We start from the raw sequence: 18,180 nt of genomic DNA, 5'->3' as shown, positions 1-18,180 counted from the left end.
GTTAGAACACGATGTATGTATGCTCGAAGGGGATAGTTTTTACGTTATGTTTGTATATTTGAAGGAGATTGATGGAATGTTATGTTTGTAGGTTTTAAGGGAGCTAGGAAAGGTCCGCCAAAGACATAAATGTCACCACACATAAGCGCATGTGATAACATACATGGCAACTTGACTCGTCTTCCTACAGGGCACCCATGAGTACTGCAAACAGTCAATTCGTCGTTGCTGAACGCAGTATTTTCATTTTGTGCCTTTGGAAATGTGCGCAAGTGTTCCGAATCTGTATTTAATCTATGTATCCATCTGTAACAGTTGGAAATCAACACTTCAACTATTTACTATGTCGTTAAGTGAACAGTGCAAAGGAATCTCACTAAACAAGTATTTCTTTATGATTATTGGAACAATAAAGTAGACTCTCCAGGGAAGACGCGTTATTTAAGTGAAGGAAGTCGTTGTTCTACACGGCACATTCGCGATTTCTCACTGGCGCCTGCACACGGCTGCAACTAAAGTTGAGTCCGCTGACAGCGAGTGAAGGTGTGGCCATCAAGAATGGAGACGACAGCAAGAGTCTGGACGTTTTTAGCGATGTTCGTGAAGATTGCTCTTTCAGGTGAATGGCATTTTCTTGCTTGAACTTTCCGCATAACTTACGAACAAAGCTACCATTTCACAATAATGTAGAAGTATGATATTATCCTCTACCCACTTTCTGTTTCTGGTACGGACCTCATGGGCCATTCAAACTATTTGAAACTCAGCCTGCACATCAGACAAGTGCTGACCTGGTGTCTTTTGCCATTCGGGATTTTGTTTTCGTTTCCAAGGCAAAAAGGTGGACTTCACTTCAAAAGAGGGCTAGGTTCGCTTCAGTAGCACGACCCTTAAACTATTCCATGTTTCTCCATCAGTGTACCTTGCCATCAAGTACTGACCTGGTGCTATTTGCTGATGACATTTTAAGATTTGTACTTTTTCGTTTTCAAGGCGACACGTTAGTCTAGCAAGGAATGTTCAAATGTAGATAGAGCTCTTTTCCGGAGCTCTACTCATAAACAGTTACCGCAGTCATATAGCTTGAATATTGCTGAGTGCGGCATTAAACAACAAACCAACCAACCATAAACAGTTACATAGGAAACTTTGATAATCCCCAGCAAAGTAATGCATCTTGTTCTATTCAGGGATTTCTGGCAGCAGGTTGAGTTTAAGGTAGGAATTTGTTTAGGAGTTCATAGTATAACTGTCAACTGTCATTTCTGCATTAAACTGTGTATGCACATCATAGTTTATAATGTTACTTTTGTTGTCATGGAAATACCTTTTTTTCGAATATATTTAATTTGGTAAATTTACTACAGTAAAGTACCATTACCAATGCACCTGATTTGAAATTAAACAAACATGGGCAGTTGTTCCATCATAGTGTCACGTGCACAGAAGCCCTATCCTGACAACGGTTGTGGTTGGTAGTATCCAATGTATTTTATGTACATGCATGTACGTTATTTTGTAACATTATTATTAACATAGTGCGTCTTCATTAACGTCTTCTTGTTACCCATTACAATGTCTGATGCTTCATCATATATATATATATATATATATATATATATGTGTGTGTGTGTGTGTGCGTGTGTGTGTGTGTGTGTGTGTGTGTGTGTGTGTGTGTGTGTGTGTGTGTGTGTGTGTGTGTGTGTAAAGAAAACTTTTGCGTTTTCGGATTAAATGAGCTTATATGTATTTAGTGCGTTTAGATTTATATCGGCACTGGAACTGAGAAATTATGAAACCTTGACCAGTTTACAGGTAGATCCACCTGTATGCATTTATATAGCTATTTAGTATGACTAGCGGACTATAACAATAAAAACGTGAGTGACAGACTCACTGACAAAAAAGTAGAAAGTGCAGATGAAGGAATCAAGATACACAAAGTACATCTGGATAACATATACTTAGCCTCCTGTAAATAGGACAAATTCCGTGTGTACAAGTATATCATATCATCATAAATGATAGTTGTCCTGTTGGCCCTTTTTCAGGATAGCTTTTGCATCTACTTTTGAATGGTACCAAAAGTATTCACCTGACTGAGATCAAGCATTTCATTCTCTTCATTCTCATCTTCTTCTGTTTATATCCAAAATGTCAAGAATAAGAGTAAGGAGTGTAAATCAAAGACCGATTAATTGATCACTATTTGTGGTGCCAAGACATTTAATCTAGGTTGACAATAACACAATCCGTCAGTTACTGAAATACGGCCCAATATATCCTGAACATCCCGTCACCAATTAGGATCACGCCTTTAAAATAATAATGCTTTCAAAACGTATTTCACAAAATGGGCCAAATGATACTGTTTAATGTTTTTCTGAGTGATGTCATTGTTAGAATGCACTGACTGGATAAAGAGAAAATCTCAAACAACCCATTCTGTCTTAGCCAGTTGTCATGCAACGTTTGGCTGCCATACATGAAAGGTTTACGGTTATTCCTATTTCTAAGGTCTTCAATGCTATGACAGTGAAGCTTTAGAACACTTTATTGGGTGGACATTGGAGGATATTTCCAAATTTGTCTCACCATTGACAGAAATGATGTCCGATGCAATTCCCCATTGTACATATATTCCCGTGTTTTCGCAGTCGAACAACTACCTTTACATGTTTGTGACGGGTTCCAGTGCAGGGGCAGGATACATTCACCTTCCCACGAACGCCTGGTATCATCACAATGTAACAGTGATTCAGAACCACAAGCTCATGTAGTCTAAAACGTACAATCGTTTTGCCCCTTGGCAGATATTTCGTTAGAATATGTTTTTTTAAGCGTTATGTTCACGTTGTCAGGCAGAACGCAGACAGAACGTTGTCATGCAGAACATAGACAGAACGTTGTCAGGTACAACATAGACAGAACGTTGTCAGGTACAACATAGACAGAACGTTGTCAGGCAGAACGTAGACAGAACGTTGTCAGGCAGAACGTAGACAGAACGTTGTCAGGCAGAACGTAGACAGGACGTTGTCAGGCAGAACGTAGACAGAACGTTGTCAGGAAGAGCGTAGACAGAACTTTGTCAGACACAACGTAGACAGAACGTTGTCATGCAGAACATTGTCAAACAGAACGTAGTCATATTTAACTTAGTCACACATTGTACCCATGTCGGGAATCAAACCCGGGTCTTCGTCGTGACGAGCGAATGCTTTAACCACTAGGCTACCGGACCGCCCACCAGTTCCAGTGATAAGCTAGGAAGCGGACAAATCAGGACCGGTGGACAACGTATCTATCTTACCGCACACCTAATTGTATGTTAGGTATGCCTTTAACATACATGCTCTGGTCAAAATCGATAAGAATAGACATTTACAAAAGTTAGACATTTACAAAGGAAAACCGTTCGTGACACACGTGTGCCATTCCCGGACAGTACCTATGTAGACTCGTGCCCCTCTCGAAGGTGTCTTTTTAAAAAAACAAAATAGCAAAGAATTTCGGACATTTCTTAAAAATCCACACTGTTTTGTCTCCATTTCTATTTTTAGAATCGTCCATTTATTTATCAGTTGAAATATTTTCAAATAATATGTTTTGATAATCTATCATTGATTATTATATATTTTGCATAAACAGTCATACCACTATTGGATTATTTAATACAAGCTTGAATACGGGTTGGCTTTATTTACCTTAACACTACATCTATCATATACATCTATCATATAAGTAACATTAGCTGCTTGAAAAACTCAAAATGCAATGATTACAATTTTTGTTTAACACTGGGCGTTTAACGCCGGTTGGCTAATATAAAAGTCTCGGTAGTACAAAAATCACTGGAGTTTGTGCGTGCGTGCGTGCAAGTACACACAAAAGGGGCATACACACCTGATAACACATTGAAAAATATTATTACTTTAGTTTTTAAAAAATTTCAATAAGTTTTTTTTGTCAGTTTACAGTTTGATTTGCAAGTGTAAATTTACAACCAATTTTTTTCAAGCAAAGCCAAATGAAGAACAATGTACAATTAACTCCATTCAGATATGCTGAAACAAAGCCGAAAAAGCTTTAAACCTACAAAGTTTGTATTTACTACTTGTGCTTCATCACGGGGATTTCAACAATACCATCATCATTGCAGACAAATTTAGAAACAAACAAAATTATCTTGTCCAACTTTTGTTTCTTAAAAACAAAAAAAATTCAGATGTTCGTTTAAAACTGCATTCAATGTTAAATTGTTATGTAGCAGTTATGAAAATATAAAAGTCTGTGTTAGAAATAACCAAGTTATTTCTCATACATTTTCAAGTCATTTAGGAGTACGACAGGGTTGTATCTTCAGCCCGTTCCTGTTTTTGTTTTTCTTCAATGAATTTGCAATGAAAATATATAATAATTGTTCCTATGGAATTCAACTACACCCAGAAGAAATACAATTGTTTTTAGTTTTGTTTGCAGACGATATTGCACTATTTTCAAGTACTATCAAAGGTCTACAGTCACAAATTAATGAGTTAGAAAAGTATTGTGATGAATGGAAATTGAATGTAAATAGAAATAAAACAAAAATTGTTGTATTTAAAAACGGCGGTAATTTATCAAAATATGAAAAATGGTACTATAAAGGTAACCAATTGGAGATAACAAGTTTTTATAAATATTTAGGAGTGTATTTTACTAACCGTCTTTCATGGACATATCATGTAAGCCAAGAATCCTTACAAGCTCAAAAGGTATTCATTGGTATACAACGAAATGCATGTGGTCTAAACTTTGATTATAATACACTTTTCAAATTTTTTGATGCAAAAATAACTCCAATTTTATTGTATGGTGCAGAGATTTGGGGACTCTCAAAAGTAGATGCTATAGAAAAGATTCACTTGTATGCATGTAAGAACTATTTCGGTGTAAAAGTTAATACACCCGGGGTTATGGTTTATGGTGATTGTGGTCGCTATCCACTCTATATTTTTGCATATATTAAAGTTATCAAATATTGGTTAAGAATTTTAAATATGCCTTTGTATAGATTTCCAAAAAAGTGTTATAATATGTTATTGTTGTTTGATTCAAATGGTAAAAGAAACTCGGCAACTGCTGTAAGAGAACTCTTATTTGAATCTGGTTTTGGTAATGTTTGGTATGATCAACGGGTCAATAATACTGCTGAGTTTATCCAGTCACTGAAACAAAACTAAAAGATATTTATTTACAATCATGGAATGTTTCATAAGCATTATCAAATAAACACTGTCGCATGATCTACATATTGAAACAGGCATATATATATATACATATATACATATATATATATATATATATATATATATATATATATATATATATATATATATATATATATATATATATATATATATATATAAATACCCCACGAGAACAAAGAAAATGTAACATGTGTAACTTAAATGAAATAGAAGACGAGTACCACTTCCTTATCAGATGTCCATTATATTTAGAACTAACAATAAAATACTTACCAAAATACTATTACAGTGAACCAAACATATGTAAATTTATAAGTTTATTAAAATGTGAGAGAACAGAGGTTGTAAAAAAATTATCGATGTTTATTTACCATGCTTTTGCCCATAGAAATGAAATTGTTAACTGTTAATTAAATACTATCTATGCCAGAATAAAATGAGCATTAAAAATGTGGGAGATAATTTATTTCACTTTGATGTTCTATCGTAATGATTAATTATGTTGAATTGTATTATGTACTGAAGGCCTGTGGCCTCTTGAGTACGAAATAAAGATTGATTGATCAATGTGATGATGTAACACTAAGCATTATAAAACGGGTTGCAAAAAGTGTTAAAGCACCGAAAAAGCATTAAACCTACCAAGACTGTATTTGCTACTTGTGTTTCATAACGGGGATTTCAAAATTATCTTGTCCAACTTTTGTTTCTTAAAAACGTTTTTTCTTTAATTCATATGTTTGTTTAAAACTGCATTCAATGCGGTGATGTAAAACTAAGTATAATAAAACGGGTTGCAAAAAGTGTCGAGGATTTTTTCCACTTCTATCAACGAGAGTTGTTATATTTGATATCAAAAGACACGAAGGTGAGATTGTATTTACCATGCAATATCATTCTTTCAACCTTGACAGTTTGTAAACAGTAATAAGCAGTGATTGAAGGGTAAAAAGTACTGCTAACAGCTTCAGTGGCAGTCATAAGTGATGGCATTTGATTGTGACGTCATGAATACCAATGACGTCACAATGGTCTGTAAAGCATTGTGATGCAATTTCATTCCAGTGATATCTGCATTGTAGATATCGCTTGATCTTACCCAAGGACATCTCACGTGGGAACCAATTTTGTGTGATAAATGATTATAGTTCATCGTGTGGCACTAGTTTTATGAAAGTAAATATTATGGATACCCCTAATTCTCAGTATCATTGGTTCTAAATGTAAACAAAATGCCTATATCTATCAATTTCACCACCCTAAACACCAACAATAAAAAGAATATGTTTTGGGAAAACCCCGTTCAAAGGCAACTGTTATGTGCTTTGGACCCTCCGGTGATATAAGACCAGCATGGCTACAATGCCGTCATGTTTGATGTGACGCCGCAACCTTCCAACACTGTTTACAATCTTTGACTAAAAATTAGATTTATTTGAGTAAAATGTCTGTCGTCAGTCATAATGTCAACCATTACTTAATTTTTAAGTGCCCGAAATCAATTCACTCTCAAACAGAAATATTATTGAAAGATTTAAAATATAAAAAGAAATTATCTGTTACATAAATAATTGAGGAATTGAGGAATCGATTATTTTCAAGCTCGCTGGTACCGACGTTACAACGGACATACGGTATATTTGGTAGAATACCTGTATTTGGTAATGTATCTCTCTCTCGAGAGAGCAATTATGCGGCCTTAATATGGATTTGGCCATGTTAGATGGTCTTGTAATAGCTCGGGTATCCTGAGTGGTGTAACGGGCATCTAATCAATGTGTATCACACAACAGGCAGTCCAGTAACGTTTTGATAACGTCTGTAATGTTTTGGTCCAAGGCCATTTTCAAGTGTATACTTTCCTTTGGTTCTTCAGTTTAGTTAGTCATGGGCTTCATGCGTGTTTTGTCAACATGTTTGTTAAGAATCTTTTGTGTGATGAAGAAAATCTTTGAGCTGCAACCCATGAATCGTGGAATGTTTTAATGCATGGTTCGTTACAAGGACTCGAACCCTTCAGGGAAATTAATGATGAGTGATTGACTAGGTTCAGTAAGAGTTTACTTTTATTGATGATGCAGTTTCATATGAGCAAATGTATTCAGAACTGGTTATGTGTCAAAGTCGCGTGCATTAGTGAGTAATAGACGATGGTGGTGATGATGTTGGTTATTGTTTCGCGAATACATGTGACATAGGCAGTCTCAGTGCTAATGAACCCCCTGGGGTTTCTGGATTAGGGCTGCTCCCCAGCACCCTGTACATGATCTTGTCGTACGATGTGATTTAACGACGCAATGATAACGTGGGACATGTGTTTCTGTCAATGCCACCTTTTCAAACAATCATTTCTTAAACGAACAGAGGGGGCGGTTGGGTAGCCTAGTGGTTAAAGCGTTGGCTCGTAACGCCGAAGACCTTGGGTCGATTTCGCACATGGGTACAAAGTGTGAAGCCCATTTTCCGGTGTCCCCCGCCATAATATTGCTGGAATATTGCTAAAAGCGGCGTAAAACCATACTCACTCAATCACTTACAATGAATAGAGATCATCCTATTTCTGTACAAAAAGCCTAACTTACACAGGAAGTTGTACAGAATGGAGATGCTCGTTCGAAAATCCTTTTAAAACTGCAAACCACTTGACTCTCATATCATCAGCAGCTTATACCGAGCAATCAAATTGTTGCTCTGTGTATCGGATTCACTATGGACATCTTTTCAAACATCCCGCCCAACGCTCTGTCTTGCAATTCCACTGCAGCATTTTATTTAAGTTTAAAACAGCGACAGTGAAGCCCATGGTGACTACTCCTGCACTGCTGTTGCATGCTGACCTCCCATTCACCACCTTAACATCACTATGTCAGCATGTGAAATATCTGCTTGAAATTATGTATTATTACAGACCAAATTCAGGTTGGTAAAAGTTTTTATTTGACTGAATAATAAGATATGCATGTTGGGGTTTAATTTTACAAGCCAATTATATCCCCCGTTGTGGGGTAATATAGATGATTCAAGGTTTCGTACAAGTGGCTTCTTAAATGTTTAAAAAAGCCTCCTTAATAACATCCAATGAATGGATAGTTTATAGATAATTCGAATGTCCTTTCTAATACAGCGGCATGACGTGAGCTAAGTTCCAGTCAGATGAAATGGAGAAAGATTTATTAAAGATAATTGATAATGGTATTGCATTTTTTCACATTTGTAAACGTATTTCTTTGTTGTTGTTTTTTATCATGCGTTATACCAACAATACTAACGGCACGGGTGACCTTTTCTCGGTCCGATACATGTCAGATACATGTAGTCGAACTGTTATAGTTGTATGCGATAATTATGCATTCGAATGGAAGTAATCACGAATGCCATTAACGTCTTCACATTCAGCAAACTCTCAATTCCTGTGCATTTGCGAAATAAGATTGTTAATTTTAACAACCATTAACCATGTTTATGTATCCAAACCTTTCTTTCATGTTTATTGTTTTGAAAAATAATAAAAGTATTCAGTGTAGCGAACACTCTTTAGTGCTCAGAAACATCAGGTGCAACACTGTAACCTGGCAGTGTATAATTATCATCATTACCGATGAAGATAGGATATGTCAAGACGGACGTATTTGATGTAATTCGTGTACGTTCCGTGATCTTATAGTGTAAATGGTTACTGGTGATGAAATCATGTAAGTGGTGGACGGTGTTCCTCAAGTCCTCATTAGGGTCACCAACAAGAACGATATCACGAGAACCATCACGTGAGTTTTCTAGCATGTGTCCAAGGACAGGCCATTATACAGTGGGGTATTCGGTGGGCATTGGTGACAGATAAGTGTAAATATCGAAACGGAAGAGTGATTTGAAACCACATGGTTTTAGAGTTAATACTTTCTTGGTAAGGTCTGCTTTTAACACTAATTGTATCAACGAATTATACTGTCAGTGTGATTGTTGTTGTGTGATGAAAGTATACCAAAAATGAAACATATGTATAGTGGTACATGTGTCGTGCATGTCATAATAAACATAAAGTATATACATGTTTGTAAGATTATACGTTAATCAGGGTCACACCCAACATGACTGTGCACAAGGACATTTTGTACATTGTGTGTGATCTCCATATTGAGTAGTATTATTAGGTATATGGATATTTTGCATCAATTCAATCCAATCAATTACTTTGAGAGCGTGTGGCAATATCAGCTACAGTTTCAATGCAAACTCTGTCGCCTTGTTTTACCGTTGCAAATCCTGAGTTGATAATAAGTTCAAAGATTGTTGTTCAGTTTACCCACATTTAATACATTAAGGAAAACACTTTGACACCCCTCATATGCAGGAGCATCATAGTTGTGTGTTGGACCTAATGTTTGCAGTGTTTCAGCTACTGTTTTAAGCCTAGTAACGTTTTGATAACGTTTGCCTTTTTTTTGTCCTGCAGTTTACTAATATTTGGTGGGTCGTGTTATGACATATTCCTGCAGCAGGGATCTGGAACACAAATATAATTTTATTGCAAATTGTCACGTATGGCTGACAACGCAGAAGAGAGTAGTCTTGAAAAGCATGTTAATCATTCACCCCTGAAATATGCACAAAGACTGAAAATCAACGGAATACTTTCGAAAAATATCGTGGTAAGAGTGAGAGGGTGGGTGTGTAGGGCTAAAGGTTTTATAGTAGACATGTGGAGGACATTCCATATTTGACGTATCATTGACAAAAACGATGTCCGATGATATATCCTATTTTAACTTGTACCGAACGTGTCCGGGTTTTTTTCCATTTGAAGATATTGACTTTGCTTGTTTCCCCAAATTATGGGGTATGATGCCATCAGTAAAATATGTACACCGATAGATGTCATCACACAGTAGATCACTACAAGGCATCATTATGCATCACAACCGTACACCACAATAGGACATCACCATAGGAAATCACAGCACATCACAGCACATCACCACATGACATCACAGTGCATCACCACAGGACATCACGACAGGGCATCACAGTGCATCACCACATGACATCACGACAGGAAATCACAGCACATCACATCAGCACATCACAACACATCACCACATGACATCACAGTGCATCACCACAGGACATCACAGTGCATCACCACATGACATCACGACAGGAAATCACAGCACATCACATCAGTACATCATAGTACATCACCACATGACATCCCAGTGCATCACCACATGACATCACGACAGAATATCACAGTGCATCACCACATGACATCACAGTGCATCACCATATGAGGTCACAGTGCATCGCCACATGCCACCACAGTGCATCACAACATGACATCACAGTGCATCACCACAGGACATCACAGTGTATCACCACATGACATCACGACAGGATATCGAAGTGCATTACCACATGACATCACGACATGATATCACAGTGCATCACCACAGTGCATCACCACATGACATCACAGTGCATCACCACATGAGGTCACAGTGCATCACCATATGACATCACAGTGCATCACCACATGCCATCACAGTGTATCACCACATGCCATCACAGTGCATCACCATATGACATCACAGTGCATCACCACATGACATCACGACAGGATATCACAGTGCATCACCACATGATATCACGACAGGATATCACAGTGCATCACCACAGTGCATCACCACATGACATCACAGTGCATCACCACATGAGGTCACAGTGCATCACCATATGACATCACAGTGCATCACCACATGACATCACAGTATATCGCCAAATGCCACCACAGTGCGTCACCATATGACATCACAGTGCATCACTATATAACATCACAGTACATCACCATATGACATCGGTGAACTTTCTTTACTGTATGGTGTCATCCATCAGTGTACATACTTTACTATGTGGTGTCATCCATCAGTGTTCACACTTTACTGTGTGATATCATCCATCGGTGTACTTACCTTACTGTGTGGTGTTATCAATCAGTGTACACACTTTACTATGTGGTGTCATCCATCAGTGTACATACCTTACTGTGTGGTGTTATCCATCAGTTTACTTACTTTACTGTGTGGTGTTATCAATCAGTGTACACACTTTACTGTGTGATATCATCCATCGGTGTACTTACTTTACTGTGTGGTGTTATCCATCAGTTTACTTACTTTGCTGTGTGGTGTTATCAATCAGTGTACACACTTTACTGTGTGATATCATCCATCGGTGTACTTACTTTACTGTGTGGTGTCATCCATCAGTTTACTTACTTTACTGTGTGGTGTTATCAATCAGTGTACACACTTTACTGTGTGATATCATCCATCGGTGTACTTACTTTACTGTGTGGTGCCATCCATCAGTTTACTTACTTTACAGTGTGGTGTTATCAGTCAGTGTACACACTTTACTGTGTGATATCATCCATCGGTGTACTTACTTTACTGTGTGGTGTCATCCATCAGTGTACATACCTTACTGTGTGATATCATCCATCAGTGTACACACCTTACTGTGTGATATCATCCATCGGTGTACTTACTTTACTGTGTAATATCATCCATCAGTGTACACACCTTACTGTGTGGTGTTATCCATCGGTGTACACACTTTACTGTGTGGTATCATCCATCGGTGTACTTACTTTACTGTGTGATATTATCCATCGGTGTACTTACTTTACTGTTTGGTGTTATCCATCAGTGTACACACTTTACTGTGTGGTGTCATCCATCAATGTACTTACTTTACCGATGGTGCCATACTTTGAGAAGATTAAGAACAAAATGTTTCCTCGTTTGAAGGAGGCTTTTTGACAAATACTGATCCATCAATGCTACACGTGACAATCCAATTATCATCATCACATTTTTGACAAGGCGGCCATATCAGCATTTTCATGACCTAGGTCTGGTCTCGGTGGGATGTCCCAGCTCCTATTGTCTATACTACAGGCAGAGACCATATACCGGTATATGGTCTATACTACAGGTCACAATCGTACATCCGTCTCTTCTTTTGTTCTTTTGGCTGAGATTTCTTATGAATATAGAAAGGGTTTTGTCGCTTATATTTACCAATGCAGTATGACACAGTATGTATGTTTGTAGTGTAGTCTTTGTTCACGGCATTTTCTTTTGATATTTTAGGTACTCTCACCAGTACTTCACAACATAACTTCTTCTTAGAACCTGTCGGCTTCAAAATCATGGGCCTCTGGTCAGTATACTTTGAACTGAAGGGATGTAAAAACCTACAGTTGGGCTTGTGGGGGCCGACCAAGTCAACATCCAATGGCTACAACATCGAACTGAATACCGAGACGGGTGGACAGTATTTCTCAGCTGTCAGGAAAATATGCTCCGGTTGCCCCGGGACACCAGAGGTTGAGGTGAACCAGGGTGGTTCCTTCTTCACGTGCGACAGCACGACCTATCACCCCTACTGGGTCAGCTGGGACCAGGCCACTATCAAGATGGGCAAGGGGACAGTCATCGGTGAGGAGGTCGTGGTCAGTTGGACGGACCCTGATATTATTGAGATCAACTACTTCACTATCGGTGCATCAGACGGATCAACTCGTGCCTCAATCAATTTTGGTGAGTTCTGTAGACTATATAATCCCTAACGAATGTGATAAACATCTAACATATGTTTAGGCCAGTTTGACTGTTTCAAAGTCTCCCTATTATTGCAAGATTTCTATTTCAGTTCGATTTACAAAATTCGATATAACAATCTCTTCACTTAAGCCTATTCAAAGCACACAGGGGAACATATAAAAATAAAAAGCAACACAGCTGATTGGTGAAGTCAATGTGCGCGTGCAAATAAAATAGTTAAAAGACACATGGGTGAATACACCGTGAACAACCAAGCTTAACTTCATTTTCATTTACAACTGTTTCTGTATTTGCTTGTTGTTTTGTTCAATCCTATATATGTTTTCCGTGACCGCCTTCGTGGTCGAGTGGACTGAGGGATAGGGAAGGTCGGAAGTTCTATACCGGGTTGCGTCATAGCAAAAGAGGTTGTCCTGCCTGGCGCTCGGCATTAAGAGGAATAAATAGTCAGTGCTCAAAATAGCGTTTGCCCGTAGGCCCGTGGCAGGTAGATGTCGTGTCGGGCTCGTAGTTCCAATGTGTATCTGTCCTTATGGCCTGCAGTAAATGTACGCGTCAGTGCATTTCAATTAATAAGCTGCAGCTGTTTGGTTGTTTTTTTTAAAAATCAGGGTATGTCGTGTTTAGTCAGGTCCTGCAGCTTCTGAAGTCTGTGGGTCCTGTTAGAAGCCTGGAAATGCTCGGAGTCAGTATACTGTGGCTGAGGAGGGTATCCGTGTTGAACAGCAGCATGATATCTCGGTGGGCGAGCATTATAAAAACCGGCATCGGCTTGGAGTAGTACAAGCAATAAAATACACACACATGCGCACACATACCTGCACGCACGCACACACACGAACGGACGCATGCACGTACATACACACGCACGCGCGGACACACATACAGACACGCACGCGCGCGCGCACATACACAAACGCACGCAGGTGCGCACACACACGCACACGCACACGCACACACACGGCGCTATATGACTTCAATAATCTTGAACCCCATTTCGCCTCACCTGATGGACGTTTTTATGCTTCTACTTGGCACCATTGTCAAGATATAGGTACAGATACAGGTAAATTCCATAATACGAGCAGTATAACAAATGAAAGAATGAACGATGTAAATGTTTATTTCCGACATTTTTTTTCAATCAGAGTAGTACCATGTGTGTATATACCACCTATATGATAAACTATGATAAACTGGTTGCATCATACGTGAATCTTTGTATTTCAAGGTTACATTAACGTTTTAACAAGAAAACAGTTTTCTAGAATAATAAGATGAAGGGTCTAATTTTAGCCTTAACCCTTTGTTTCTATGGTTAAAAAGATGACTGTATCTGGAATAAGTTTGGAACTATAAGCTATATACATCTTCGTATCGTAGTTTACCACAATGCTATTTTACAGGAAGGCCGAAACCGATATTGTAGCAATAAATAACTTTGTAATTGGAAAACATGCAAAGGCAAATCAACTACTCGCATGAAAAAAACACGGGAACATATTATACAAGTCAAAATAGGAAAGCTTTACTGTGGTCTTAAATGTTGTAACCTTGGTCCAACAACTTCTGAGCAAGAGCTATTTGAAATGTTGGAAGAAAGAGCATGATCGATTGTACCTCAAAAGTTGTGAAATGCTGTAAACACCAAATCAGACTAGAGCTGCTGGAATTTTGCTCGACATGAAGGGAAAACGACCTATTGTTTGGTCTTTTGAGGCCACGACAATAGGTACATTCATGACAAAGTTGATATTATTCTCACATTACCCGTGGTCTTTGGTATATCTTTGGCTTTCTGACATGCGATGTACGTGTGCCTGAAGAAAGAGGTGTCAAGCAGCGTTACAAGCAGGCCTTTCCACTCACTCACCCAACGGCAATTCTATTTTTCAGACGAGACGTGTGTTGCTAAGACAAGACCAGCATTGTCCCAATCCTGCATTAGATTTGTGTTCCAAATGTCTGACGCAGGGAAGACGATTCACAGCCTAAGCGTCATCTTCGAGGCAACAGGGATGACCAAGTCTGATTGTAGCTACAAGTGTCTCTCCATCACTGCTTGCTTCGGGTTCAGCATCTCCACAACGGGCACCTGCAAGCTGACCGGCAAGTGTGTTCCAATACTTGCGGATGAAGCAGGCTCCAATGTCTACTTCCTCAAGTCCTTTGGTATTTCGTAAGAGTTTGTTCATTTGGAAAAATCAGTAGCCTTAACATCTTGTAATCAGTTTCCTAAATATGGCTAAATAGAATTCTCCGGATCCAAAGTGAAAATCGCTGCTTAATATATCCTTTACTAAATTAAGCGGGACAAAGTTATTTCAATAATCGTAAGAAATTGGTTGTGCTGTATCCGACAATAATCCTAAGCATGTGTTTATGAATCATAATGAATTAGTTATGACACCAGGTTTTCGCAGTAGCACCCGTCACAAACTCGTACAACGGCAAGTCAAGCGTTTACATTAACAAATACGGAAGTATATGCGACAAGTCAAAATAAGGAACTGCATTGGACATGAACTTTGGAGATGTTCTCCATACATCTACCATAATAAAAAAAGCGACAAAAGCTGTTCGATAATCATGAGAAATCTTTGCTGAAGGCAGCCTGCATGTCCACTTCCGACTATATCATGACCATGCGTTTACGATGATACCGGGTGTTCTCGAAAATTGAGTGTATCATGTCCCACTGATGGCACCCGTAACAAACACATGCAAAGGCAAGTCAAAAGTGTTCAACTGAATAAACATGGGAACAAGTAAAACAAGTCTGATATCATTTTGGTTTGAACTTGTGTCAAATTAAATCTGAAACAGAGTCTGAATCGTGCTATGCCCTCTGCTGTCAGCAGATATACTTTTTAATCATGGAAATGATTATCTCTGTAATGCATCGTTTCATACCTTTTGTTACTTCACTTTTTGGATTAATACTTTCAATAATTCTAGTAACTTGTTTTTTTAAACATAATACGACCCTACAAATGTGATGTTCTTTCTTATACTGCACTTACTTTCTTACTTATTGCATATTGTACTCCTTGCATTTGCATTGCTTTGTGCATGTGTGCGTGTGGCGTATAAATACACGTGTGAAACTGTAAAGGGCACTGATGAATGCTTTGAAAAATGGATCATAATCTCGGAACAGCAATGTGTGTTTTCATTATGTTTGACGTGAAGCAAGTGATCCTTGTTCCTTATGTTCTCACAGAACACGTACTACTCCAAATTCAGCGATATCCCCCGCAATGGTAAATACTGAATATATAAAACATGTTGTCATGGAAACGCAAAATATATTTATTTAGTATTCCAAACAATCAAATAAACCAGTTTACCACTAGACCTGTTTATGTACCATGTTGGTCAAGAAATATTGTTCGTTTTTCAATATCTGCTCCGGAAGCACAAGTCAGAGTTGTTGTCATGGGAAGTTGAAGAATATTTTTTTTTTAAATCCCAAACCATCAAATGGTACCAGTTCCCGAATAGACCTATCTATGTGCAAAGTTTGGCAAAAGATTATTGTACGCTTTTCACGACATCTTGCACAGAGGGATGAAAGGATGGACTGACAGGGTCCATTGCGGGGGATAATTATCCTAATCAAAGGTGGAGTAGTTATTATCCTTATCCTTAATATTGCTGTGTGTTTTGTAAATAACCAGGAAACCATTATTGTAGAGCTTTAGGAATAGAAGTACTAACGGAAAATAACAAATGGTGACGATGGATGTGCAGGCCCTGCGATAAACACAGTTTAACCCTGATCAAGACGGTCGGGGCGGATAACAGAAACCCATACAATAATGTCAGTAGGCTAGCTTTATTGCTACTGTCAATCAATCATGCAAACGCATGATTTTGAACAAATCAGATGTGTTTCAAGATACATTCGGTAACTGAAAGATTCAAAACATATATCTAAATCAGAAACATATGGAAATATATAACCTCTATAACACTTTACGTGAAAAACATCAAATGTATCTATATGCTCAACACGAAATATAACATTAAAGGCACAAAGAACGCAGTTGAATGAACATTTATGCAAATTATGTGATAGTTATGACATTGGAGATGAATTCAACTATATTTTCAAATGTACATATTTCAATGAACAAATGGAAATGTATATTCCAAAACACTACTAAAAAAGATCAATTATGTACTCCAGTAACTGAAATAAGTTACGATATCTGTATAACATTAAAAGTAAAATTGTAAAATCTCCCGGTTAACCTCTCTCCGCCACCATGTAAAATAATGTTTGTACCCCGATGACTGGGCCTGGGAGAAATAAAGTGCAGTTCTGTTATGTTCTGAAACAAAGTTACCAGTGATATTTTTCTTACCTAAAAAGCAACTTCATCAATTATTTAACCTGATCAAAATTTCTGACTAGAAAAACAAGTATTTTGAAAATTCATTTTTTAAACTTTTGGCACACAGACCTGTCTTTTTTGCAGAAATCAGTACACCATGTAAATATAAGGCCAAAGCATTTGCATAAAAGGCCAGTCACATCTACAGATCAAGAAATGCCTTTGTGATAATGTAATCTGATAAATGAACTGGAAAATACTGTTGTCCTGGCAAATGTTTACTCATCATTTCTAATCAAGGTTCCTGGAAAACTGAATCCCTCCCCAGATCGAGGACACCAGTGTTTTCTTGCTGGACATATCCCTTGTCTACTACTGACTTATGTATTGTACAAACACATAGACTGAAACCATTCAGGAAATTTATTAATGTTCTCACTGCACCGTGTTGTAATCTCATATCTGAAATGGAAGCAACAATGGAGAAAAAGGAGAAATAACAATGTTCAGTTATTTACTAAAATTAAGGCAAATATTTTCATAATCTGAACAGCTGTTCATTTGGATAATTCGAGTTTGAACTTTGGAAGTTTAATTAATGGGTTTCCATGGTGCAGGTCGATAAACCTGCGTCATAGATCTCAATGAGCCTTAATGAATAAAATATCATAGAGTTTCATTCACATAATATGTAATGAATATATTGCTGAACAATAAAGTTGGTTGCTTCACAGACGTTTGTCCTTTTTTACTTCGTGAAGTGCAACAATTGTCGGAGTTTTCATCATTTCCTTGACAGAAAAAACGATATATATCTCATTATATTTGGTTGTATTACTGTTAACCACACACAGAATATTCAAATATGTGTAAAAAACTTTATACCCTTTTGAGATGAAACATTGCATCAATGTAAAAAAACAAAGCTCTTCATTTCGTTTGATAGGCATCACTTAGAAATTGGCG

General features: G+C 37.8%; 1 protein-coding gene across 1 annotated transcript; it reads left to right on the top strand.

Moving 5' to 3' along the window:
• Positions 1-518: 518 nt before the first annotated feature.
• Positions 519-16,335, top strand: LOC124147285. The gene is made up of 3 exons (XM_046517962.2): positions 519-619; positions 12,401-12,850; positions 14,771-16,335. The coding sequence occupies exons 1-3, from the start codon at positions 559-561 to the stop codon at positions 15,055-15,057; spliced, it is 798 nt and encodes a 265-aa protein (XP_046373918.2). The 5' UTR covers positions 519-558; the 3' UTR covers positions 15,058-16,335.
• The last annotated feature ends 1,845 nt before the right edge of the window (positions 16,336-18,180 follow it).

The sequence above is a fragment of the Haliotis rufescens genome, unplaced genomic scaffold (assembly GCF_023055435.1).
Source record: "Haliotis rufescens isolate VD_foot unplaced genomic scaffold, xgHalRufe1.0.p SCAF_30, whole genome shotgun sequence".
Lineage (NCBI taxonomy): Eukaryota > Metazoa > Mollusca > Gastropoda > Lepetellida > Haliotidae > Haliotis > Haliotis rufescens.
The sequence above is the reverse complement of the archived record's forward strand: the minus strand, read 5'-3'. Positions and strand labels throughout refer to the sequence as shown.